The 25,324-nt window shown below is 35.8% G+C and overlaps 1 protein-coding gene across 1 annotated transcript; it reads right to left on the bottom strand.

Moving 5' to 3' along the window:
- Nucleotides 1-7,445: 7,445 nt before the first annotated feature.
- On the bottom strand, nt 7,446-24,817 carry LOC135838030 (plexin-A2-like). Its single transcript, XM_065353545.1, has 8 exons — nt 24,662-24,817; nt 11,360-14,885; nt 9,604-9,838; nt 9,232-9,515; nt 8,915-9,108; nt 8,675-8,815; nt 7,845-7,947; nt 7,446-7,731 (listed from the first exon to the last, which is right to left on the bottom strand). The coding sequence occupies exons 2-8, from the start codon at nt 14,813-14,815 to the stop codon at nt 7,651-7,653; spliced, it is 4,494 nt and encodes a 1,497-aa protein (XP_065209617.1). The 5' UTR covers nt 14,816-14,885; nt 24,662-24,817; the 3' UTR covers nt 7,446-7,650.
- Nucleotides 24,818-25,324: the final 507 nt, after the last annotated feature.

The following is a 25,324-nucleotide window of genomic DNA, read 5'->3' on the forward strand; positions in this document are numbered from 1 at the left end:
AGCCCGAGCGAAGCGAGGGCTAGAGCTTTAGAAAATTTGTAATTCGAAAAGTAGAACAACATCAATTTTAATGAAAGGATTCGATTTTTCTGATCCCAATATTTTTCAAAATTGATGGGATAACTTCAATTTTTCAGAGATTTTTGGATTCTTTAGAAATTTTCTTGCTTTTCGAAGGAATTTCTATACTATTTTCTTGCTTTTTTGCTATTTTCTTGCCAGTAGACACTCTGATACTGAGGTACAAACTTGAATGCTAAATTTTAGATTCAGAGCGATTTCCAAATTTTCATCGTAAGTAAATTCTGATCTCGGTTTCGCTTTTTAGTATTCTGATAATTCAAAATTTTTTGAAAAAGTTACCAAAATTTATTCATTTTTTCTTTTTTTTCAAATTCGTTCACTTTTTTAATTTTTATGAAAATTTTTCGATATTTTCGAACTTTTCTCAAAAAACAAAAACCTCATGATGATTACCATGAAATTTCTGTTTTTTGAGAAAAACGGAAAAACTATGCATTTAGGAGAAAAATAAACCTCTTATAGGTTTTTGGAAATTTAATTCTCTACAACTTTGCCCGACATATTTTTCTCGTAGAACGCTTTGTTTCGCCTCCAGATCGATTTCAAAATTGAAATAATGAAAAAATAAAATAAAAAATTGAAAAAATGAGCGCAATCACGACTGAGCCCCCTGTATCAATGTAAATAACCATTTTACCCAGTGATATTCACACAAGACAGGCAAGAAACGTTATCCAAGACTATGTTTAGCTCAGTTTAGCCGGAGAACCTGATTAGAACGCAAGCGCTTCCGCTAAACGAGCAGAACTGGACTGAAAACTTTAACCCCCCATAACTCAAAAACTTATTTTCGGCTCGAAGGTCGATTTTGTCGCGTCGCGTCACATATGAGAAATACACTTTACCTTGAAGTAAGAAGTACGACAATTATAAAATGGTATACAAGCATGCCTCAGCTTTTTCAGGACTTTTTACTTCTAGTTGCACAAATATCTAAAGCTCATCAGAATAAATCTCACACATCATTCGTAATTTGGGTAAAGTGAAATTTTTGTGCAATGATGCAGGTTACTCGACTGGAATCATGATTAGTAACTAAAAATAATAACAATACATATATACAAGAATGCCTGAGCTTTATCATAACTTTCAACTGTCAGCTTCTCATACTTACCTCTAAAGCACAAATGAATAAATTTCACACTTCATTTGTAATTAAATATTGATTTGGATAGCATGTAATTTTGGATATAATGATGACATTTACTCAACAAAGACATTGGACCAATTGTAAGGGAATCATGATCAGTTACGAAAAATAATAACTGTATATACAAGAATGCCTGAGTTTTTTCAGAACTTTGAGCGGCAGCTACTCTCACCTCTAAAGCACATCTGTATAAATTTCACATTTCATTCGTAATTAATTTGGATAGTGAAATTTCTGTATGTATGATGATGATGCAGCTTCCTCCACTACAAGATTGGGCACAACATAAAGGAATCATGATTAGTTACAATAATTATAAACTACAAATACAAGAATGCTTGAGCTTTTTCAGAACTTTGAGCTGCCAGCTACTCTCACCTCTAAAGCACATCTGTATAAATTTCACACATCATTTGTAATTAATTTGGATAGTAAAATTTCTGTATGAGAATGTTGTGCCCAATCTTGTGGAAGAAGAAGCTGCATCATCATACAGAAATTTCACTATCCAAATGAATTACAAATGATGTGTGAAATTTATACAGATGTGCTTTAGAGGTGAGAGTAGCTGGCAGCTCAAAGTTCTGAAAAAGCTCAAGCATTCTTGTATTTGTAGTTTATAATTATTGTAACTAATCATGATTCCTTTATGTTGTGCCCAAAGGACTTTCTACCCCAAATTTGGGACTATTACAATCAGAATGTGCCCCTCGTTATATTTTTGGGAGCAAATACTCGTTAAGAGCTTTCGATAAGAAAAAAAATAGGGGCCAAATGAAAATTCGGCGAACTTTTTCGCCTTCTCCTCTATTATATTACTTTTATCAGGTGATAAAAATAGAACAGAGAATAAGAATTTGAGAAAATATTTATTGCATCATACGTTTTATGCACATTTTACACACATAATGATTATATACTTAGTTGTTCAGAATAGATAATTAGCTATTTTGAAGGGGAAAAATTCCATTTTCGTAGATTTAAAAGTTTTAAGACACCAAGCGACGTTTACATTTTTGAACAAATATAATATTTGACCATGTTAATGTGACCCCTTCCAACTTCATTCCAATTGTAAAAATAATATCAGATTCTTCTTCTGATTCAAACACCAATATCAGATTTGTAATCTTTGGGGTGAAAATTTTGTTAGAAATGCATTTGATGATATTGAGTTTAAGGTATACGAGTTGAGTTTGATGGAGGCTTCAGAAAAGGGACCAGGTTCCTCGTCACTTCCCATTGTTGTACTAACTACCATTTTTTGGGCCGAAGGTATTTTAGGAACTTCTAATTGGAAGAATTTGTTAACTTTCCCAACTTATCCCAAAGGTAGTTTGGTTTGGGACAGTGCTATTGCTCGATTCGATAAATACATCTAGTAAGACTCATAATGTAAATATCGACCCAATTCGTGTTTTTCTTCAGACTTCCACGTACTTATTTGCCCATAATAAGTAGGTACCATTAATTTTATTTCCCAGATTTCGTGTGTACGACCTATTACTTCGATCATGGCGGCTTCTCTCGTCAAATTCACTGGTTAGACTTTTCAACTCCTCATCAATCCTTTCCTTTACAGCTGCAAAAAAACGGATTTCGCGCCTTTTTTTGATTACACAGCATGTAGTGGGAGAAAAAACTGGAAAACCCCAAAAACTACCATAAAAACAAAAATTAAGAAATTTTCATTTTTGAGGTTTTGAAGTTTTTGATTTTTGGAATTTCCCAGAAATTTTTCAGAAGGAAAATTTCTGATTTCTTTGAAGATATGAGAGTCGACGATGCATAACTTATTACCAAGTTCAATAAAAATCAAATTCGATAAATGTCAATAAATGAGAAAAAGAACTCAAATGCACATTATATATTATATATTTAAGGCCAAGAGAAACTATTGACATTCTATGATGAATTGTCCTTTTTGATTTGTGTACTTATAGGAAATAACTTACTTACTTATCTGAATAAAGGGATTTTTATTGGGACTGGGATTTTACTTAGGAAATCACTTATCAGAATAAAGAGGCATGTTGAGCCAATGCCTTGTTGTACTTATCAGAATAAACTTATCAGAATAACTTATCAGAATAAAGAAATTTGGAGGGTACATTTCCCCGTACCCCCCCATTTCGGGAGGGGTAGTAAAAAGCACCTAGAAGGATAGTGCTAGGTTAGTGCTGGTTAGTGCACGTATCGCCGACGTTAGTGCACACTTTCTTCATCCCCTTTTTTGGCTTTTTTAAAAAAATTTGTGGGGGGGTACGGAGAAATGATTTACAAAAACAGGGGAAGAACGTTGTTGAAAGGGTTAAAACCCACATAGTTCGATTCAGTTTCGTTAGTGCTGGTTAGTGCACACACTTATACAATTATTCCCCCTCCCCCTCCCTCCCCCAATATTAAATAAATAATTTTACACCCTATGGTCCAGTAAAATGAGCATCGAATAGGGAAAATCGAAGTGGCAAGCTGATTTTCGGTATATTGGTCCATTTTGATCTCCTGAAAACGAATCCGAGGAGTCCACCATTGTACCGGATCAACTCCCCCCCCCCCACTCTTAATCGGGGTTTGGCCAAAATCTCGAATAGTACATATTGACTCTAGCGCAAAAATGGTTTTAAAAAATGTTCTTGTACTTGTACGTCAAATTTCCCATTAAATGAGCCATTGATCAAATTTCCAGTCCCAAGGGGGGGGGTGGACCTACTGCGCTTCGAAAACAAGGGGGTTTGGGATAGCTTCATAACTATGATAGTTAATACTGATCGTAATATTTTTAATCATTCAAAAATGGCATGGTGGTGGTTCACTTTGTTTTTTTGAGGTATAGAGCGGACTGCCAGTGTCACCCCTCCTCCCACCTGGCTCATCATTTAGTTATTTGCCCATATAACGTACGTGAAGTGAATTGAAATGTACGAAAAAATGTAAAAATGTCGAATGGAAATTGGAATGTTAATACGAGTTTCAAACACCCATTTTAACGTAGAGTAATGAATTCTCCCCCTTTGTGGGTCCCAAGCCCCCTGAAACTTTTTCCTATCGATCTTCTTCAATATGGGTCAAATTGGAAGAATTGCTTCAAGTTCACTCAAGTCTTGAGAAATGAGAGTCTCCAAAGTTTGTTTGTTTCACATAAAACCGAAAGTATGAAGTGTGTAGATTAGGATTACAGGGATTTCCTATCCCACTCCTCCCCTCCAAACTTTTAGAAGTTTTTGAGGAAAATGATTTTTTTTTAGCAATACTGCTATGGGAACGCCTTTAAAAAAAGGTACTCAAAGGGAATTTTTAGTTCAATGTTTAAGAATTGGGACTTTTAGAAAAATTTGAGGAAGTGTGAGGGGTGGAGATGAGTCTTCAGCGAAGACACAAAATCACATTTTGCGAAACAGTGTGTGAAAATCCGCTTGGGGAGGGATTGAAAAGTCATTGAAACACCTTGAACAGGGCTATTAAATTACTGTAATTTATTCGCTGGTAAAATACGGTGGTATAATATGGTAATATACGGTAGGTATTTTACCAATTTGGATATGAAGATTTTTTTGTAGTTTGATTTCGAAGTTCTGAACTTCTGACCTGCCCTCAAAGTAAATTTTCATCGGTTTTAGGTGTTATTAGAGATTATAGGAAATTTTCCGCGGAAATTTTTGGAAATTTATATGGAAAATTTTTGGTAACTTTCAATTCAGAAATTTCCATGGAAATTAGGAAATTTATGAAAGAAAGTTGCAAAAAAAGTCTTCCATTTTGCTTTTTGGTAAATGATGGTAAGATACGGCAATAAACTTTTGGTAAAATACATACAATAATTTACCGCTGTAATTTACCGACATAAATTACCTTACAGCCCTGACCTTGAAAAATACATCTCGTAACAGGGGTCAAATAATGCGCCTGGTAAAACAACAATACATATAATCGATTTAATGATGATTAATTATCAACGTGTTCGAAGCGCCGTAGGTCCACCCCCCCTTGGGACTGGAAATTTGATCAATGGCTCATTTAATGGGAAATTTGACGTACAAGTACAAGAACATTTTTTAAAACCATTTTTGCGCTAGAGTCAATATGTACTATTCGAGATTTTGGCCAAACCCCGATTAAGAGTGGGGGGGGGAGTTGATCCGGTACAATGGTGGACTCCTCGGATTCGTTTTCAGGAGATCAAAATGGACCAATATACCGAAAATCAGCTTGCCACTTCGATTTTCCCTATTCGATGCTCATTTTACTGGACCATAGGGTGTAAAATTATTTATTTAATATTGGGGGAGGGAGGGGGAGGGGGAATAATTGTATAAGTGTGTGCACTAACCAGCACTAACGAAACTGAATCGAACTATGTGGGTTTTAACCCTTTCAACAACGTTCTTCCCCTGTTTTTGTAAATCATTTCTCCGTACCCCCCACAAATTTTTTTAAAAAAGCCAAAAAAGGGGATGAAGAAAGTGTGCACTAACGTTGGGGATGCGTGCACTATCCAGCACTAACCTAGCACTATCCTTCTAGGTGGTTTTTAACCCCCTTCCGCGAATGGGGGGTACCACGTTTCCCTGTACCCCCCCACATATTTTTTAAAAAATGAGGGTGAAGGGGGCGTGCACTAACGTCGGCGATACGTGCACTAACCAGCACTAACCTAGCACTATCCTTCTAGGTGGTTTTTAACCCCCTTCCGCGAATGGGGGGGTACCACGTTTCCCTGTACCTCCCCCCACATATTTTTTAAAAAATGGGGGTGAAGGGGGCGTGCACTAACGTCGGCGATACGTGCACTAACCAGCACTAACCTAGCACTATCCTTCTAGGTGCTTTTTACCACCCCTCCCGAAATGGGGGGGGGGGGGTACGGGGAAATGTACCCAAATTTGGAAAACATAGGAAAATACAGAACCCTAAAGTGCCTACCTCTGTACTAAATTGTCAGAAAGCGATCCGAGACAGACAAGAATCACTAACTTATGCTTGATGGAAACAGTGTTAAGGACTAAGAACGTCTATGACTACAAAAATGTCTGAGTTGTGGATGTCTGATCCATTAAGCTTGGTGGGTTTCGTATGACCAAATAACCTATTTGACTTGAACACAATCTGAACTGGATCTAAATTCTTCTGGTGGATTAAGCTGCAGATCAATCCCACCAGAAGATATGACGACATCGGAAGTTGTAGTACTTACCAACTAACAACCTGTAATGTACTCGTAGATTATTACAAATTCTTGAAGACGACTCATTGAATACCAACCAAAGCTATGGCGCTTTGGATGGGATGAATATTGAACAAAGCCACTAAGACTAGTCAAAGAACTGTCATTAAGGGGACAGAAAAATACAGGGGTCGGCATAAGTTAGTATTCGTATTCGAAAACTGATGCGATCTTTTTAACACCCTGTTGTGTGTAATGAGTAGATAGAAGGTCTTGTAGGTAGTGCGTTGTGTTCGTGGAAGTCCCATCAACACTTTGGTAATAATAGTTTTTTTCCCAGCTATGTCACTACAGAAAAAAAATTCATTTTCATTTGAAAAAATTTTCGTTTGTGCAAATCGGAATACTAACTTATGCCGACCCCTGTATGTATTCGCCTATAAGATCAGAAAAAATCGATTCTGTTTGGTGACAGAATAATTTTCTCCCACGATAGGTGACAGAATTACGAAGGAATAAATTTCTCCCAGTATAGGTGACAGAAGAAAATAATTCTCTCCCGCTTAAGGTGGAAGAAAAGCCTGTAATTTTCTCCCACTAACTACATAGCATCTCAATTAAAATTATGTGTTTCCGATTTCATTGACAAAAATCACATGAATATACACTTTTTTTTTTACCGAAGGTCAGAATCACGTGAATTGATATTAAAAACCTCAGTAATCGCATGTCTGATTCTGAAGTATCCAGCTCCAATTCTTTTTCAATCTGTATCATGATGCGGACCGTCGTTTCCATGCCCATTGTATTAATATTTTGTTGTTGCAATTTTTTAGCAGATTTTTGATGATTCCATCGATATTTTTTTTTTCACTTTTGTGGAATTAGTCACGAGTCAGGAACTCAATGATTCCTGTGTTTGAAAAAAGCTTACGCCCTTGTCCTATTTTTACCACTATTAATAACTCTGGGTACTTTGAAAAGACTGGATGTAAATCTTAATAAGTTTGGAAAAATATTTTATCAAGGTTGTACTGTTCTGTTGAAATGGAGACAATGAGACATTGACGTCCTACATGCTTAGATATAACTTACAAAAATCCATCACTTAATATGATACATTAACAATAAATTTCCTTTATATGATACCTACATTAACCATAAAAAGATCATTTTTGAGAAAGTACTGACTTATAACTTAATAATAAAACTGCAGTTCTCCTTCATATCATTTACTAGTATCTGCAATAAACTACCTATCAGTTTCATTTTGCTGTTGACTGGATGTGGTAATATTAGAGCACTGAGATTCTGGTTGTACAATTGTGCTTACCTACATAAGTTGAATTTTTCAGTATGTACGAGTACTTGTACCAATTTTCAAGCACCTAAATAATATGGGGTGAAGTGCATTCTCGAATGATGTAAAAATTGTTCTTTACTTACTGCGTTATAATTGGCCAGCATGATATTCAAAGTGTCACAGATTTCTGTAAATACTGGGCGATCTTCTGGCTGATAACTCCAACATTTACACATTAGGCGGTACCTATTGGAGAAACATGTAAATACCTATTACAATCAATAAAAAAAATGTGTACTATGCCCGTTTGTAATGAATTTGACATTATAGAGAGACAAGTAATCAAATTCTTTCATTCATATTAATATTCTCAAATGCAGTCTCAATAAACTTAACATACCTATAGTAGGTATAGGTGTAGGTAATGATAAACCAAGGTAAATGCACCAAACTATGCCCAGATATTAAAAAGAACAAAAAAAAATTACATCGTTGAATAGCCCATTTCTCCCTTTATACAGCACCATAATCAGTTTTTGTTTTCTGGTCACAGCTTCAATCAAGAGCTTGAATCATAAGTGGCAAGATGAATTAATCGTGCCCTCACATCAATAATTTGAAGAAAAATTACATAGACACATACACATGTATTTGTAAAAAAGAAAATAATTTGGTTTTAGTTGAAATTTATGTGGATTACTTTTTGAAAAACTTATCCATGTAAAATTGAGTGAAGTATCACATTGCAACTGCAAACATTTTCCACAACAAACCTTTGAAATGATCTGAAAATCAGTTGTGGCTAGATGTTCATAACTATGTACACCCAAAACATTTATCTATTTTTCCTTTTCCATACCGAGATAAGTATATACTCGTACTTGCATACTGCAATTCAATTAAGGCAGACACGCAGAGTGCATTCACCCTAGATTATTGTATAGAAGATGCTAGGTTAAAAATGAGCACATACATATTCATGGAACAGCCGTCAGGTTTTCTCATACGATACCCAGACTTAATGTCTAGCAGCAATTTGTCTGCATCATTGTAGGCTGAGTAAGGAACAGCACCAAAGGTCATAATCTCCCATAGTAGTATACCATATGACCACCTGCATGTATCAATAAGTCAATGGAAGTAAGGAACAGGAAATGATTACTGAAAACAATTAGGCCCAGGTATTGATTCAAATTCAGCATGTTAGACTTACACATCAGATCGAATTGTGCAACGTTGGTGTATCAATGTTTCTGGTGCCATCCATTTGACTGGGAATCTACCATCGGATTTCTGTTTGTAGTAGTAAGTACGTCGAATATCTCTTGCTAATCCAAAATCAGCTATTTTCATGATGTAATCGTCAAATACTAGGATATTTCGGGCAGCAAGGTCTCGGTGGATACACTGAAAGGTTGATTTGTTTTCACATGAAGTTTTTGAATGGGGCAGTGTTTTGAATATTACCTAGTGTAGATGTGATATTTCCACTGAAATAAATATGTATAAACACTTTGTGAAAATGCTTACTTTTATGGAAGCTAAGTATTCCATGCCACTCGCTATTTGTCGAGCAAATGTAATCAAAACATTTACGGACAATTCAATGGCAGTTATCTCCTTAGCCATGGAAGGATCGTTATTTCGAAGAAAATGGAGTAAATTGCCATGTGAAGCATATTCAGTAATGATGAACAATGGCCCATCTTGTGTACAGCAACCGAGTAGTCTCAGCACATTGTCGTGTCTGCCAATGAGTTTCATCAGTTCCATTTCCTTGACTAAATTCACCATGTCTATGTCTGTGTGGATATCTATGGGATGAGTTTGTGGATTAGATTCATTATGTAAAATACCACACGAGTATTCCTCATCAAAACTTGACAGCTGGAAAATACATACTTTTCAACATTTTCACGGCCACTTTCTGGACCACATCTTGCTGAAAAAGATCTGCAATATCACCTTCAACTACTTTTCCAAACTCGCCTTCTCCCAGACTTTTTCCTATAACAAGGTTTTTCCGAGGAATTTCCCATCTCTCATCTAGTGGTAATTGGTATTCGATTTTTGGTTGTACTTCATTTGCAGCTAATCGAGGAGTAGATGAGTATTCGATTGTAACATTTGGTAATTTCTGGAATAAAATGGCATAAAAACACAAAAAAATAAAGATTTGTAATGAGTGAAAATAGGCAAAAGTTGATGAAATTTTTGTAGTAGAAATTGTACAAAAAAGTGTTCAGACTAAATGTAACCAAACAACCAGAAAAGGTGCTGAAATTGGCTCCTAAAAACCATCAAAAAAAGATGAGAATTGAACAAAATTTGGAATTTTGTGTGGTTTTATCCTTCAGCTTTCTCTGGTTTATAGAATCAAACATACCGTGCAACAACTCGATTTTAGTAAGCGGGACTTACTATACTGTATCAAGTACCTAATTAAAGATTGAAAATTTGTTTGTGAAAATGTGTAGGTGATTAAAGCTCTGATCTCTATGCGCCGTCGATGGAAATTATGCCAAAGGAAGTCTAAGCTTGTATTTTATGACAAGGTAAAAGAGCAAACATGAATAGGATTTGCGTAGTACGAGGTGATAATGCTGTAAGTAAAGATACAGGATATTTCAACATTTTTTCTGCATTTTTTTTTTGACCGCTTATTAGAATATTCCAGTTGATAGAATTGAAAGCACCTCGGCCCAAACCGATTCCATTAAGCGACTACTGTATTAATTTTTGAAAAATGTATTCAAAAAGTGCTTTTTACTATATTTTGTTATTGAATTATTTTTGAAAAGGATTTGCAATTTATATTCATTTGTTTTACTGGAAGTAATGATTTTGAGTTTTTTAAAAACTTCATTTTCAAAATGAATTTTCTTTGAAAGCTCAACTGTTCTGTGATTTGGTCAATTATGTCAGGGTATCCTATTACATATTCAACTCTTGGACGCAATATTTTTCCCAACACGTAAACCAAGAGAACATGCCGAGGGTTACCTAAAGGTTAAAATTATCGTCATGATGAATAAACAAAAATATTGGAATTTTTTCTGACGGAAATTTTTACATCCTCTTAAGATCCCTCGAGAAGAAAAATCCAAAATTATATAAATATTCTTTCGGAGAAAGTAGCCACAAACATGGAATGAAATCCTTGATGAATGCAGTTTTCAGTTGGTGAAGGAATAATGCGAGGGTAGCACTATTTCTGAACACAGTTAAGTAGGTAAGTATCTTTTGGCAATTATGTACCGATGTACATATACCTAAGCAAAACGGTTGAGCTAATAGGTAGGTCTAATGATGAATCAATATTATTGTGGAATTGAAAATGTTGTAAGTACCTATATATAGATATAATTGAAGAGCTCTATACCAAAGTGGGTCAAGTCATTTTTTTCACCAAAAAATGCGTTTAAAATGTTTGTTGCTAAAATTTGTTCTGTTTCGAAAGGTCGGTGCTCATTTCCTTTCTTTGGACATAGAACAATTACTTGTTGAAAAAATCACTTTGAAAAACCGATGACTTTTAACTCACTTTTGAAGTAAAAATCTCCGCAAAACGTGCATTTTTTTAAATGACTTAACCCACTTTGGAATAGAGCTCTTCAATTGTATGTAGTTGTGGCACCAATTATTATAATGTACTTACCAGCATGTTGGATTCAGTTTCATCCAGTTCTATTTCTTTTTCAATTACTATCTGCTTTACCCATTGTGACATGGCTATCATTTCCATGCCCATTTTATTAAGTTGTTGTTGCATTTTTTGTGATTTTTTAGCAGATCTTCTGCAAAAAATGATGAATATTGTGATTATAATGAATGTTACCGCTGCTAATACGGTTACAATGACGTTATTCGAGGTGATTGTTTGGTTTTTGCTGGTATTTACCAACAGATGTCTAACTGAATTCGGGTAAAGCAAAAACTTTGGATACCGTTTATAGACATCAAAATGCTTGAATGTTTTATCAGTAGAATTTATTCTAAACTCATAATCCATAAGTTTAGGTTTCATTTCGCTAAGAAGAAATCCATCAGTATCACAAATGTTTGGTGTTGGACAAACTAATGAAATATTACTAATTTCACATTTGCTGAAGTATGTCTTCTCTAACTCTTTATCTTGGATATAGAATCTGATTTCATCCTGTTTTTTAAGGGTTTTTGGATCGGATATGTCGAATGTTATTGATGCACCTGGGTCATTCATTGGAACACCTCTAGGTATTTTATGCATATTCTCTACTGGATCTGAATTTTCATCGTATTCATAGATATATTCAGATATCCGAATGTGCCCATCAAACTTCACAGTCACGTAATTTTTTAAGGCCTGCTTAGATGGACCAGTGACACATTTCAGATGCGTTGAATTGTTTTCAAACACCACACATTCCAAATCACCGATATATACTTCGATTGTGCTGCCAGCATTCATATAGTCGCCCTGAATAGTCAGCTCTGTACCACCACTCGTTGATCCTTCTCCTGGTGAGATGTGTTTAATTTTGGGGTCTACAAATTGGAAGGTAGTATTTGATGTTAGAACTAAGTCTTCTGTAACAAGCTTAATTGGTCCGCTACAATCTCGAGTTGGTGAATTACACTTTTCTAGTGTGCATATTAATTTTTCATTTGCTTCATCAGCAGAATGTGGATGTACACGGCAAGGGGTATCACCTACTGTAATGTTCCATGACAAAGGGAATACATTACCCAAGTTACTGATATGGATTGATACTCTAGTTCCACTTTCCAATGGTCCTACTTGTGGTGTGAAGAAAGCGATTGTTGGATCTTGACATTGTTCCATTTTAGCATTCTTCTGCCACCTTTCATTGGCAATGCCATCATATTCACATTGTTTAGCTTGTAAATCCCATTTGCAGTATTGCAGACTTACGCATGTTTTACACTGATTTCCCATGTATGGGCATTTATATAAGATTACGCGTGTGTTTAGGGGGTTATCGAGAGGTTTCGATCCATTCCATAAAATTGACGATTTGATGATTACATTTTTTGGTTTTCGATCAGCGTATGTAAGTTTCACATTTTTACATTCAATGGTTCCTTCAGAATAACCTGAAACGAAATTTGAAGCTATTGAAGCTGCATATTGTATGTTCTTGTTTCCTTCAATGTGAAATTTACATGCTAATGTTTCATTCTGTGAATCTGTTGGGATTCTATACCCTATTTTAATGGTTGTTTCTTTCTCTGTGTCAGCATTGATGTGAATTTCTGATTCAGATGAGTAAATTGGAAAGAACTGCGGACAGTAAAACTGATCTCTTGGAAATTTTTCATGGAATGTGTATTGCCGAATTTTCGAGCGAATCTGATCCGAAGTAGCCCCTATTACTATGTCATTGCTGCTCCAGACTGTTTCATCCGTACACCTATCATTATTCACGTGCCATTTACATGGATAATTTGAAATTAAACATTCTGAACACGTCTTATATGAGTTACATATCATCGTGAGATTATCAAAAGGATGTGATTTTGTGAAACTAATGGTCTCGTTCCATTCTACTGTGAGCAGAAATTTATTCATTGAAATTGAAGATGTGTTCAAGTGTTTATAGATGTGATACGACATCCATCCGATGCTATTTTGTTCATTGGTACATTCTGATTTCGAACAACATCTATTTTTGACAGAACACCATCCACAGTGAGGATCTTGTGTGCGCAAACATTCGTATGATGTGGTATATCCGTCACAATTGTACGTCTTGACTTTGGCAATTTTATTTTTAGTCATTACATACAAAAAGTTTTTGGAGAAATCAAACAGCAGATCAGAATTCACAGGAGATCTGTGATCAACTATAATATCCGAATAGTAATTTGCTGTGCGAGCATCGGGCGAATCAATTCCTTCAATCGATACCTTCTTCAGATGTCCTGCCTTTGTGCCAAGAAACAGAACTATGTGGTTGTTAACCGATGTCACTGTCATAGCTGTAACATCTGGCTCATCCTCGTGGAAAAATATGAGATCTTCGTTGTGTATTCGATTCTTTTGAGCGGAGAAAAGTATGTTATTTGTATGATATTTACATACTACAAACCCTGATGGGTATCCATTTCCGTCAAACAGGTTGAAAAGTGCAAACATAAATGTTTTGTTCACTCCGAGTGAATCCGTTTCTAATGCCGAGTTCGATTCTTTCACGTACTCGTAGATATAAGCGTGCTGGATTCTATTACGTTGACCAGCTGAATGTTCCATGCTAGAATTGCAAGTAATGAAAGCACTGTTATATGAATTTTTTCCCTGTTTATGATCTATCTTGATTAGGTATCCTGCTCCCGAGAGCAGACGAGCTATTGTATTGTTTGAAGGAGGTGAAGTGCTGACACCTAGTCCTGCTGTGAGAAAGTAGCTACTGTTTTGAAAACTGAAACCCTTAATGAATCTGGGTTCGACAAAGGGTATGGCATTCTTCGACGAATCATACACAGAATGTTCTGTTAGATTTGACAAAAAATTCGTTCGCTCAAGATTTCTGATCTGTACTTGGTCAATAAAATCGTTGACGAAGCCGACATACAGTGCTGACAATGGTTTCGATGAGTTGGGCAGTAACCAAGGAGTCGTGAAGGCTACTGTTCGTTGCAAATAATTATTCTTTATTATAGGTTCAAAGTTGGTTGCCAAAATTTTAGAAATATTGCCGAGATCATGTGCATGACATATACCCATGTAAAAAGTACCACACGATATCAATTGCTGGTAGTGATAGTCCAATACTAATATTTGGTTGTATAAACTGGAATCTCCGTACAATTGACTCAAACACTTATAACTTGTACAATTTGAATAATCACCTAGATCCTGTTCGGTATATTCAACTTGCAGTCTCAAGTCTGATGATAATTGATAAAGGTAACCCGCTGACCCTATGTATACCCATCTTCCATACTTATTATCTACTGCCAAATGGTCGAATCCGCGAAGCAGGTGTTCAGACGAAAACACTGCGGAGATATCTTCCGTCGATTTTGCATCCGAGCAATTTGTGCTGATTCCCAATATCAATGTGTAAGCGAATAGAGTGCGAAATAGTTCAGGAATACGTATTATATTCATTTCTTCGATGTTTCATTTACTTTTCCATTGTTTTTCCCCACACGTTGTGATGATTTCGTTTCGAGAGTACCTTGAAACAAAGAAAATATTATTCAAGTAAGTAAGTACAATATATAAATGGATAAAAAACTATTTTGAAATACGCAGATGTGATTTTTCTGTGAGAAAGTCATCAAAACGCTGATTCGCTGACACTGGCTTTTGAAAATACGAGGTATAATCATGTCAAATTCTTGATATAACGATGTCAGCCGTTCGAAAACTAAAATAATCTGTTTTGAATCTTTGACATCATACGAGTACCTACTTGTAAGATTACCAAACTTTTAATACCTACCTACTTCAGAAAAAAAATTAAGGGTGTGATTTAATACCATACGACAAAAAAGGGCGTCAGCACGACAAGCATAGGCACTTTCACGATGGAAAAATCATTACCACCACTAAATTGGAAATTCCCGACAATAAAGAGCTTACCACGACATAAAAGGTACTCCAACGACAAAATAATGTATCAAACGACGAATTAAAAAATTCACGACATTTTATTACTTTCAACTGCTATATAAGGCAATGCACGACAAAATTTTTCAATCAAAAACTGGCATTTCACCGACAGAAATAAACGTTTAAGAAGTATCAAAATGATACCAAAAAAACGAAGTAGGTATGGTATGCAAAAAATTGCTATTTATAGAAGCAATGTTTTGTGGACTTTGATGGGCGACCCCTCTTCCTCATTTGACCTCAGAGACGAAGCGAAAGGGGACTAAGAGGAGACGGTTTGCCCCCTCCGGTTCCGCAAAAGTAGGAAAAACTTGGGAAATTTTGAGAAATTCAAGAAAGTTAGGAAAATACAAAAATTCCAACAATATTTTAGTTTCAGTTTTCAAAAATTCAAATTTTTTACAGACGTGTATTTAATTATCCTTCATTTGCCGACAAAATCACCAATCTATCCTCAAAATTCTCATTTTTTCCCTAAGCTTTTGCCCTCGCTTCGCTTAGGCCAATTTGGTTTTCTTCTACTGAGTTACAATTTCACTCAAATTTTTTTGAAAGAAACCCTCAGTTGATTAATTGTCAAAATTTGTATGTACAAAATGTAATTGTAATTGAACTGATAATTTTCTGTCGTGTATGAAATTATTTTGTCGTGAATACTGCTTATCTCGTTATTAAATCGTAGTCGTTCATTCATCTTTTATGAACGAAAAAATGCTTGTCGTGATGATGCCTATTTTTGTCGTGCAAAAAATATTCCCCCAAAAATTAACTACATACTTACCTATGGAAATAAAATCGTTTTTCTAAAGAAAGTTTAAATAACGTAATGGTTTAATGGGTGGGGTATGCATATGCAATAGGATGGGTCGTCTTTGATTTTTTTTTTGTGGAAAATTAGGGGAGGGGGGAGATTATAAAAAGTTGGGAGGGTTCAACAGACTGCAGGGCAAATCTCGGATCCCTGGCTTGAAATTTGAATGATCACTTTTATCGTGCTGGTGGTTCCTTGATTTGCTGGAAATGGTGAAACTAACTCATATTATGAGAGTTGTTCATTTCAGACGCGACTCATTTGCGCAAACTTCAAAAATTGCCCTATACCAAGATCAAATTTTTGATTTTTCAATTTTGTTTCTTACGGGTAAATATTAGGTGACTATCTAAAAATTAGATAAAAAAATAGCCCAAAATAAGCCAGAACTTAGTTTTTAGTAGGAACCCAGAAATAATCCCAGCTATTGTCACACATAAAATTTCACGTTTCTATATTAGGTAATATTTTGATTTTCAAGTAATAGCAGGGGTGGACTGGCCTGTCTTTTGAGAGCTTTTGCCCTCGCTTCGCTCGGACTATTTTCTCTTCTTTCTCCGAGTGGAAAACTTATTGTTTAAAATCAAGAATGTTCAAAGTTTGGATCAGAAAAATAAACCCCTTCCTGAATTTCTCAAAACATGAACTTCTGAAAGCTTCTGGCCTTGCTTCACTCGGGCTCGTTTGCTTTTCTTTTTCGAGTTGAAATTTAAACAAAAAATCATATTCAAATTTTAAAATTTTGAAGCGAAAGTATAAGCTTCTTCAAACATACCTATATAATTTTCATACCTCTCGCAAAACTGATTTTCAAGAGATCGTTTGCATGTTTCTCAAATTTTAAATTTTTCAGAAAAAAAATCATCAATCGAATTTTAAATTCTTGAAGCAATTTATAATAAACTTATCACACAAAAAAATCATCGTTTTTTATACCTCCTTGTTCTCGTATATTTGTAGTTTTTATGTAGTTATTTTTTATAGTCGTCTGTTTGGTTTTCTAGTTGGTAGGTATTTCCGCTATCCGGTTCTGCAGTGGTGGTATGAGTTTTACTCCCTGCAACGTGATTGGTTAAGGGTAGAAATACGTCTATATGTGTCTAGTTTTATGTATGTATCGAATGCTTTTGTAAATGTTGTGAAATACAGTCCACTTGTAAATCTGTGTACAGAAAAGTCGTGTTGCTTTTTTCGTCTTCGTTGTCGTCGTAATTTTCCACTCAATGCGTTGAATTTTTTGTCTTATGTGTGTGAGAACATTTTGGTCCTCGCGAGCCGGATACATTATTCCGGCATGGATTCGCGAATTTTATGAATTTTTAATGAATTATTGCGATGTCTTTTTGAATTTTTTATCAATTATTCGTTGTGTGCGCCTATTTTTGGCGAAGTGCGATATTTTTTGAAGTATGATACAGTTTTGTGTTCGTAAATTTGCGCCTATCTGTTCGTGGTAGGTATGTCGCCTATGATGTTTTCGTTTCTTATGATTATTCGATGCTTCGTTGTGTGAGCAATTGGCTTGCGTAAAGTTTAATGATTTTTGTGTTCGTTTTCGATTTTGAAAGTTAATAATTTCGTAATGGGTGAAACTTCCGAGCAACGCATAGCTCGCGAACAAGAGGCACGCGAAGCAAAGGCAAAGGCTGCGTGTGAAGCGTGTAAGGAAAATTTAAATCGTGATGTACGTAAGTTTTCGCGTAATTGTGCTAATGATCAAGCCGCGGTGCAAGTGCTCTTAGAAAAGCATCAATCGGTGGAAAATAATCACCAAATCGCGGCCCATCTTGATTCGTGGAAAGAAGCTTTGAAAGAATTGGCGAAAGCTAATAATGGTTTAATGGAATATATTGATGCGTCGTTGGATGCTGCCCTAATTGCCGAGCAGGAAAAGGAAATCGCCAAGGATCATGACGCTTCCAAAGCGATGTTCAACCGTTATACTGGTACCTATAAAATGCTTGTCGAAAGTTTGCGTCCTACTGAATCATCTAAAGGTGGATCTAGAAATGGGCATTCGTTGGTTGATTCGTTTGATGGGCCATTATTAGATCCCTTCGTTCGTTTGAAAGATGTTCCCCTACCCATATTTGATGGCACTTTTAAAAATTTTCCGGATTGGTATAGCGAATTTTGCGGTATGGTGGATAAAAGTGCGAGATACAATACTCACCAAAAGATGTATCTACTAAAACGAGCTATGGGCAAAGGTGCCGAGCACCTTGTTGAAGATATTGAGGATGATGAAGATGGTTGCGCCTATAAACTGACGTTGGAAAGTTTATATGATTCGTTTTTTAATCGCTGTAGAATTATTGTGGAACACTTCATAACAATAGCAGATCTTCCTACTGTTAAGAATACGTCAATTCGTGAGAGTGTCCATAAGGTTAAACGCGCCCTTCGAGGTTTAAAGGTTTCGGGCATAAATGTTGAAGAAATGTCGCCATTCGTGTCGTTTTTAATTTCGAGAAAATTGCCTGATAAATTACGTGGAGATAGGGATGATAGTCATAGGGACAACAGTGTATATCCGTCATTCGAGTCATTGGCTTCGTTTTTGATCAATAAATGCTTCACCTATGAAACTGCGTCGATAAAAGGAGCTCCGTCATCTAATGAAAAGTCAAATGCGTCGGCAGCTCCAAATAAAGGCCAAGTAAAGCAGTCCAGGCAAATAATTGAGAAAAAATCACTCGTTGCTGCTACTGATACTCCGAGAACACCGCAATCCTCGTCGTCCTTCCCGCTGTGCTGTGTAGTTTGTCAACAAAGCCACTACCTGGATCAATGCCCAACATTTCTGTCAAAAACTCCGAAGCAGAGGTTTGATGTGGTAAAAAGTAATCGATTATGTATTAAATGTTTTAAAAATGATCATACCGTTTCAAAATGTACGAATAAGTATAATTGTGCTACTTGTCATGGACCTCATCATAAATTACTTCATATTAATCGTGAAGAGGTTCCCCTTACGAATACGAACAATACTAATGAGCCGCCAGTTTCGCCTGTCTTGCCAGATGTTAAAAATGTCAATTTTGTTAATGATAGTTCGAATGCTAATTGTTTTTGTGCCCTGTCTTCGCATAAAACTGTGTTTTTATCTACGGCAGTGGTTAAGGTACAAGGAAGCGCGAATACGGAACTAGGTAGAGTTTTATTTGATCAAGGGTCGGAGAGTACTTTGATTACGCGTGATTTTTGCGAAAGATTAAAGTTGAAAATGTATGAGGCCAATAACCCCACTGTGTTAGTAGGTATTAATGACAAATCAGTGGAATTGAAAAAGTTTGTTCGTTGTGTTTTAAAGTCAAGGTATACTGATTTTCAAATTGCTATTGAGGCTGTTGTTATTGATCGAATTCCTTATCGAGTATGTCGAAATGAGTTGAAAGAAATTGCAACAAATTTTAATTATAATTTGGCCGAATATTTTGATTTACCTTATGATATTTGTCGAATTTTGCTTGTTGGAAAAACGTTATTTTCTCGAAGGTATTTGTCTTAGGGATTCGCATTTTGGGTTTGTAATTTCAGGATCAAGAAAATCGCCGTATGTAATTCAAACAACGGAGTTTTGCGGTTTATCCAATCTTGAATTATCGAACCAATTTCATAAGTTTTATGCTCTCGATGATATACCCGAAAATAAGCTTGAAAAATCGCTGCAGCATGAATTAATCGAAGGTCATTTTGAAAGTACTTACCATATTGATGAAAATACTGGTAAATTTGTCATTCAACTTCCTACAAAAGAGTCAATTTTGTCATTAAAAGGGTCTTTTGAAAAGGCGCGAGCTTTGTTGGTTAATAGTGAACGTCGTAGGTCTGAAAGGAAGCATGAATCGTATGTGAGAATTTTTGATGAATATTTAAAACTTGGTCATATGAGTGAGATTAATTCGACACCTGATCCTTCAGCCTATTATATTCCGCATCACATTGTTTCTAAAGAGACCCCCAGTGGTCCCAGTGATCGAATAGTGTTTAATGCATCATTTGTAGATAACTCAGGTACCTCCTTAAATGACCATTTGTTAGAAGGTCCTGTTTTGCAGCCAAATTTGGCTCAAAATATCGTGAGGTTTCGCCAACATCTCGTTGCTTTTGTGGTGGACATTTATCGAATGTACCGTTGCATATTAATTGATAAAAAGGATCGCAAATATCAAAGGATTTTATTTCGATTTATTTTGAATTCCTTGATAAAAATATTTGAGCTTAATACTTTGACCAATGGAGTAGGCCCTGCATCTTATCTGGCTACAAAATGTCTTGAAATAATCGGTAAAGCGTTGTTAGTTGATGATCCAGAGGTGGCCAGGGCAAATTTAGAAGATTTCTACATGGATAACTTAATGAGCGGTGCTGCAAATATTGACGATGCGGTTCGCCTGCAAAAATCAATACACACAGCACTGGCGAAATATGGATTTCCACTTCTAAAATACCAAAGTAATTCGTTGGAATTTTTATCAAATATTGAACCCTCGTTGATTGAACCCTTAAATAATCGTTGTTTAGGTGGTAATGAATTCGTCATGTTATTAGGGTTAATTTGGTACCCACAGTCAGACACCTTGAGTGTCAAAATTTGTCTAGATTCGTTGCCAGAAGTAATAACTAAGCGAGTTGTACTTTCTGAAGTTTCAAAAATATTTGATGTCCTCGGAATGTTAGCACCTACCACAGTTATTGCTAAAATTATGCTTCAAGAACTTTGGAAAGAGGGAAGAGGCTGGGATGAACCAGTTTCGAACGAATTATCAACTTCGTTTCAAGAGTATCGAAATGATTTAATTCAGTTATCCTCGTTTTCAATTAAGAGGTGTTATTTTACCTCGAATAAAATTGGTTCTCGTCAGCTAATTGGTTATTGTGACGCATCAACACGCGCATATTGTGCTGTTGTGTATTTGCGTTCTGTAGATTGTGATGGTAAAGTGAACGTTTCATTTATTTGTGCAAAAAATCGAATTGCGCCAATCAAAACTATTCACATTCATAGATTAGAATTGATGTCCGCGGAGTTATTATCACGCATGATAGCTGAATTACGTAAAGATTTAGGGATAACGGAATATTTTTGCTTTTCAGATTCTATGGTAGGCCTGAGTTGGATCAACATCGATCCTCTCAAGCTGAAGGTATTCGTTTCGAACAGAGTTACAAATATTTTAGCTTTAACATATAAAGAAAGGTGGTTTCATATAGATGGTAAAATGAATCCTGCAGACCTCGGGACTAGAGGAATTTCTTCGAATTCTCTTTTAAAATCTGATTTATGGCTGGCTGGTCCACCTTGGCTGCAGGATAATTTTGTTTCTTTTGTTTCCTCCAAGTTTAAACCCTCTATTGATGTACCCGAAATGAAAGAAGAAAGTACCATTTTGTCCATTTTAGCAGAGAGTCGAAAACCTTTCTCAGAAATTGTCTTTCGAAGCTCGTCGATTTTTAAAATGGTATCTGTTGCTGCTCTTTGTCTTCGGTTTGTAACCATTTTACGATGGCGAGTCTGGATGCGTCTAGCTATTGCCGAGGGTGAGCAAGTGACAATGGAAACATTTCATTCTGTTAAACCTTGTGCAATCGTTTCATCACTGTCCATCCAGGAACGTGATTACGCATATTGGTCCTTAATGCGTTTTGTACAGATGGAATTTTTTGAAAAAGAATATCTTTGTTTGTTAAAAGGAAAACCGATTCCGAGAAAAAGTCGTTTGTTGTCGTTAAATGTTTTTATTGCTCATGATGGACTGATGCGCGCAGGGGGTCGTCTTGCCGCTTCTAACTTCTCCTACGATACCAAGTTTCCGGTGATAATAGCCGCCAAGTCTTTATACCTAGAAAGGTTCATCGAATACACTCATCGAAAATACTACCATTGTACAAAATCGTTTATTTATAATTTTGTTCGAGCTCGTTTTTTTGTCATTGGTAACTTGGCGGCAATCATTAAGAAAGTTGTCCGTCGATGTATTGTGTGTACCCGATTCGATGCGCATTTTGTTGAACAATTGATGGGTGACTTACCCAAAGAGAGAGTGATGATATCGCGTCCTTTTGCCACAGCTGGTGTGGATTTAACAGGCGCAATAAGTATTAAATGCACGAACCATCGAGTAGGTAAAGTTGTAAAGGTCTATGCTTGTTTTTTTGTATGTTTTTTGACGCGTGCGGTTCACATTGAAATAGTAGAGGATCTCACGAGCGAAGCGTTTTTAAATGCACTTGAAAGGTTTGTAAGTCGTCGTGGATTTCCCAGCTTAATTTATTCCGATAACGGGACTAACTTTGTTGGTGCTCGGAATATTTTAATGCAAAACCAACTTGACAAATATTTAATCGAAAATCGAATCGAATGGAAAATGATCGCTCCTCGCAGCCCGCATCAAGGGGGCCTATGGGAGTCCGCGATAAAGGCTGGAAAGTCGTTATTAATGAAGTCCATTGGGACTCAAATACTTTCTTTGATGGAATTGTCAACCATTTTATGCAAAATCGAAGCGATACTCAATTCTCGTCCGTTGTCATATAGATTGACTAATGAATTCGTTGAACCTGTTACTCCAGGTCATTTCCTAGTTGGGTCAGCGTTGTTGGAAACGCCAGTGCTGGACAATGGCTCAGTCACCTTAAAGCAACGTTATATGCTGTGGCGAAGGATTGTAGATTCTTTCTGGGTGTCCTGGAGACACGATTATCTAAACCAGCTACAGCAGCGTGGTAAATGGAAAGAGCGTATGGAAAATGTGTCGAAAGGTGACGTTGTGTTGGTGTCTAGTCCGAATGATAGCGTGATGAATTGGCCGATGGGTAGAATCGTTGATGTTTATCCCGATAAAAAGGGTATTGTTCGAAACGTGAGCGTGAGGTTAGGGAATGGTACAGTGCGTCGTACGTCTGTACAAAAATTGGTAGCTTTGCCAGTAGATGTTTCAAAGGATGATTAGTCGTCTATTTTGACACCCTGATTTGCGTTTCAATAATGTAATTAAAATTTCTCGAATTTGTGATGTATAGTTTGTAGAATAAGTTACCTACATTTTGTTATTTTTGGGTTGTTGCTTTTATTCTAGATTTTTTGTACATAAATTGTGAAAATTTTGCCGTGCTATTGGATGGTGATTGTTTGTGTTATTGTATAGGCCTAGAAAGTAGAATGTATGTACTTAAATTTAATTGATTATGTAATTTTTTATGTATTTTTTCGTTGATCTTCTTTGGAAGGAGGGATTTACCCTCCTTCGGGGGGAGTTTGTTCTCGTATATTTGTAGTTTTTATGTAGTTATTTTTTATAGTCGTCTGTTTGGTTTTCTAGTTGGTAGGTATTTCCGCTATCCGGTTCTGCAGTGGTGGTATGAGTTTTACTCCCTGCAACGTGATTGGTTAAGGGTAGAAATACGTCTATATGTGTCTAGTTTTATGTATGTATCGAATGCTTTTGTAAATGTTGTGAAATACAGTCCACTTGTAAATCTGTGTACAGAAAAGTCGTGTTGCTTTTTTCGTCTTCGTTGTCGTCGTAATTTTCCACTCAATGCGTTGAATTTTTTGTCTTACGTGTGTGAGAACACTCCTAAAATACAGATTTTCGAGAGCTTTGGCGCTCGCTTCGTCAGGGCCACGTTTGTTTTTCTTTTGAAGAAGAAATGAAAATCTTAATACGTTATATGAATATTGAGGAAAAATTATACCTACCTTTCAAATGACAAAATTGTTATTTTATTTCGAAAAATTGGAAATTTTTTCACAAAAATCGTTCAAATTGTGCATTAAACTTTTTTAAAAAATTTGTCACGCTGAAAAAAGTTTTTTATTCGCCTAATTTCATTAGGATTATTTATCATCAAAGAACCTTAACGGTAAAAATAAAATCAAAAATTGAATTTATAAAATGATATTTTCGACATCCGTTTGCTTGAAAAAAATCTTGAGATGTTTAAAGATATTAGAAAAGCGAAAAATTTGAATGTAAAATTTTGCCTCAAGTGTATGAAAAATTTCGTGCAAAAAGTCCTGCTGAAGTCGTGATAGACAGTTAGACAACCTGCAAAAAAAAAGAAGGAAAAACTCGATTTCGTTGGTGGAAGTGGGGGGCGGGGGTTGAAAATATTCTGAAAGGTGATGATTTTTTTTTTTGAGAGGTAGTGAAAAAGTAGTGATTTTCGGTCAACAAATTCCTGTAGACACCCTGAAAGATGAACAAATTTTTGAAAAACATACATATATTTTGTTTTCCACCACAAGAAAATAGAAATACAAATTTTTGAACGCCTTTGCCCTCACTTCGCTCGAGCCAATTTCCATCTCCTTCCCGAACTAAAAAAATTCCATTTGAAACTTTCACATAAATTCCAAAGGGAAAATAACTATTTTTCAATTAGCTTTGATGCGAATACTCTTAGGTATTTATATTATCAATTGGTAAAATTGTCATTTCATCTCACTATTCTCACTACATATTTCATTTTAGAAACTCGTCATTTTATGTATTCAGGTGTAATAGTTGCAAATTACTTACCTCTGGGGAATAATCTTGTAATAAATACGTCGTCGAGCAAAGAATCAATATTAAAATGCTGGTTCTTAGTTTTCTAAACCACGAAAGTAGCGTACAATAGATCACGATGTGTTGTAAAATTAATCAAAAATACATACTGAAGTAACGTTTACGTAAGGCATGCATAACTTTGTGGGATAGGTTGTGAAAAATCCAGTGAGAAGAGTTTGAGTGATCAGTTTAATTTATACGTTTTTCAGGTCACGTACGTGGCTTCGTCATTTTTCATTTTTCCTTGATAAGTGCTGTAACATTATCAAATAAAAACGAGTCGTTATTTTTTCAGGATTTCCTGACGATGATTATTTTCGACGTTAGTGAAAGTGATAATCACCGCAATAGAGATAACACCTTTATAAACTTAAAAAGTGAACTGATTCATCCTGATGAACCCCCCAATACAAAATGTACCGAAAGTAGTCATTTTTTTTTGGAATTGCAAATGCGCAGAGCTTTGGTAATGTCGAAACATGGATAGGTACCTACTTATTTAGAAAAACTGGATGCAGATTTTGAGAAGACCATGTACGTAGGTAGAGGTATACCCACGAACAAATTGTGTTTAGCTGGCCGTTTCTTTATGAATCAATTTGATAAATCATTGCTTTACGTTTCAGTGGATAA

This window comes from Planococcus citri, chromosome 1, assembly GCF_950023065.1.
Source record: "Planococcus citri chromosome 1, ihPlaCitr1.1, whole genome shotgun sequence".
Lineage (NCBI taxonomy): Eukaryota > Metazoa > Arthropoda > Insecta > Hemiptera > Pseudococcidae > Planococcus > Planococcus citri.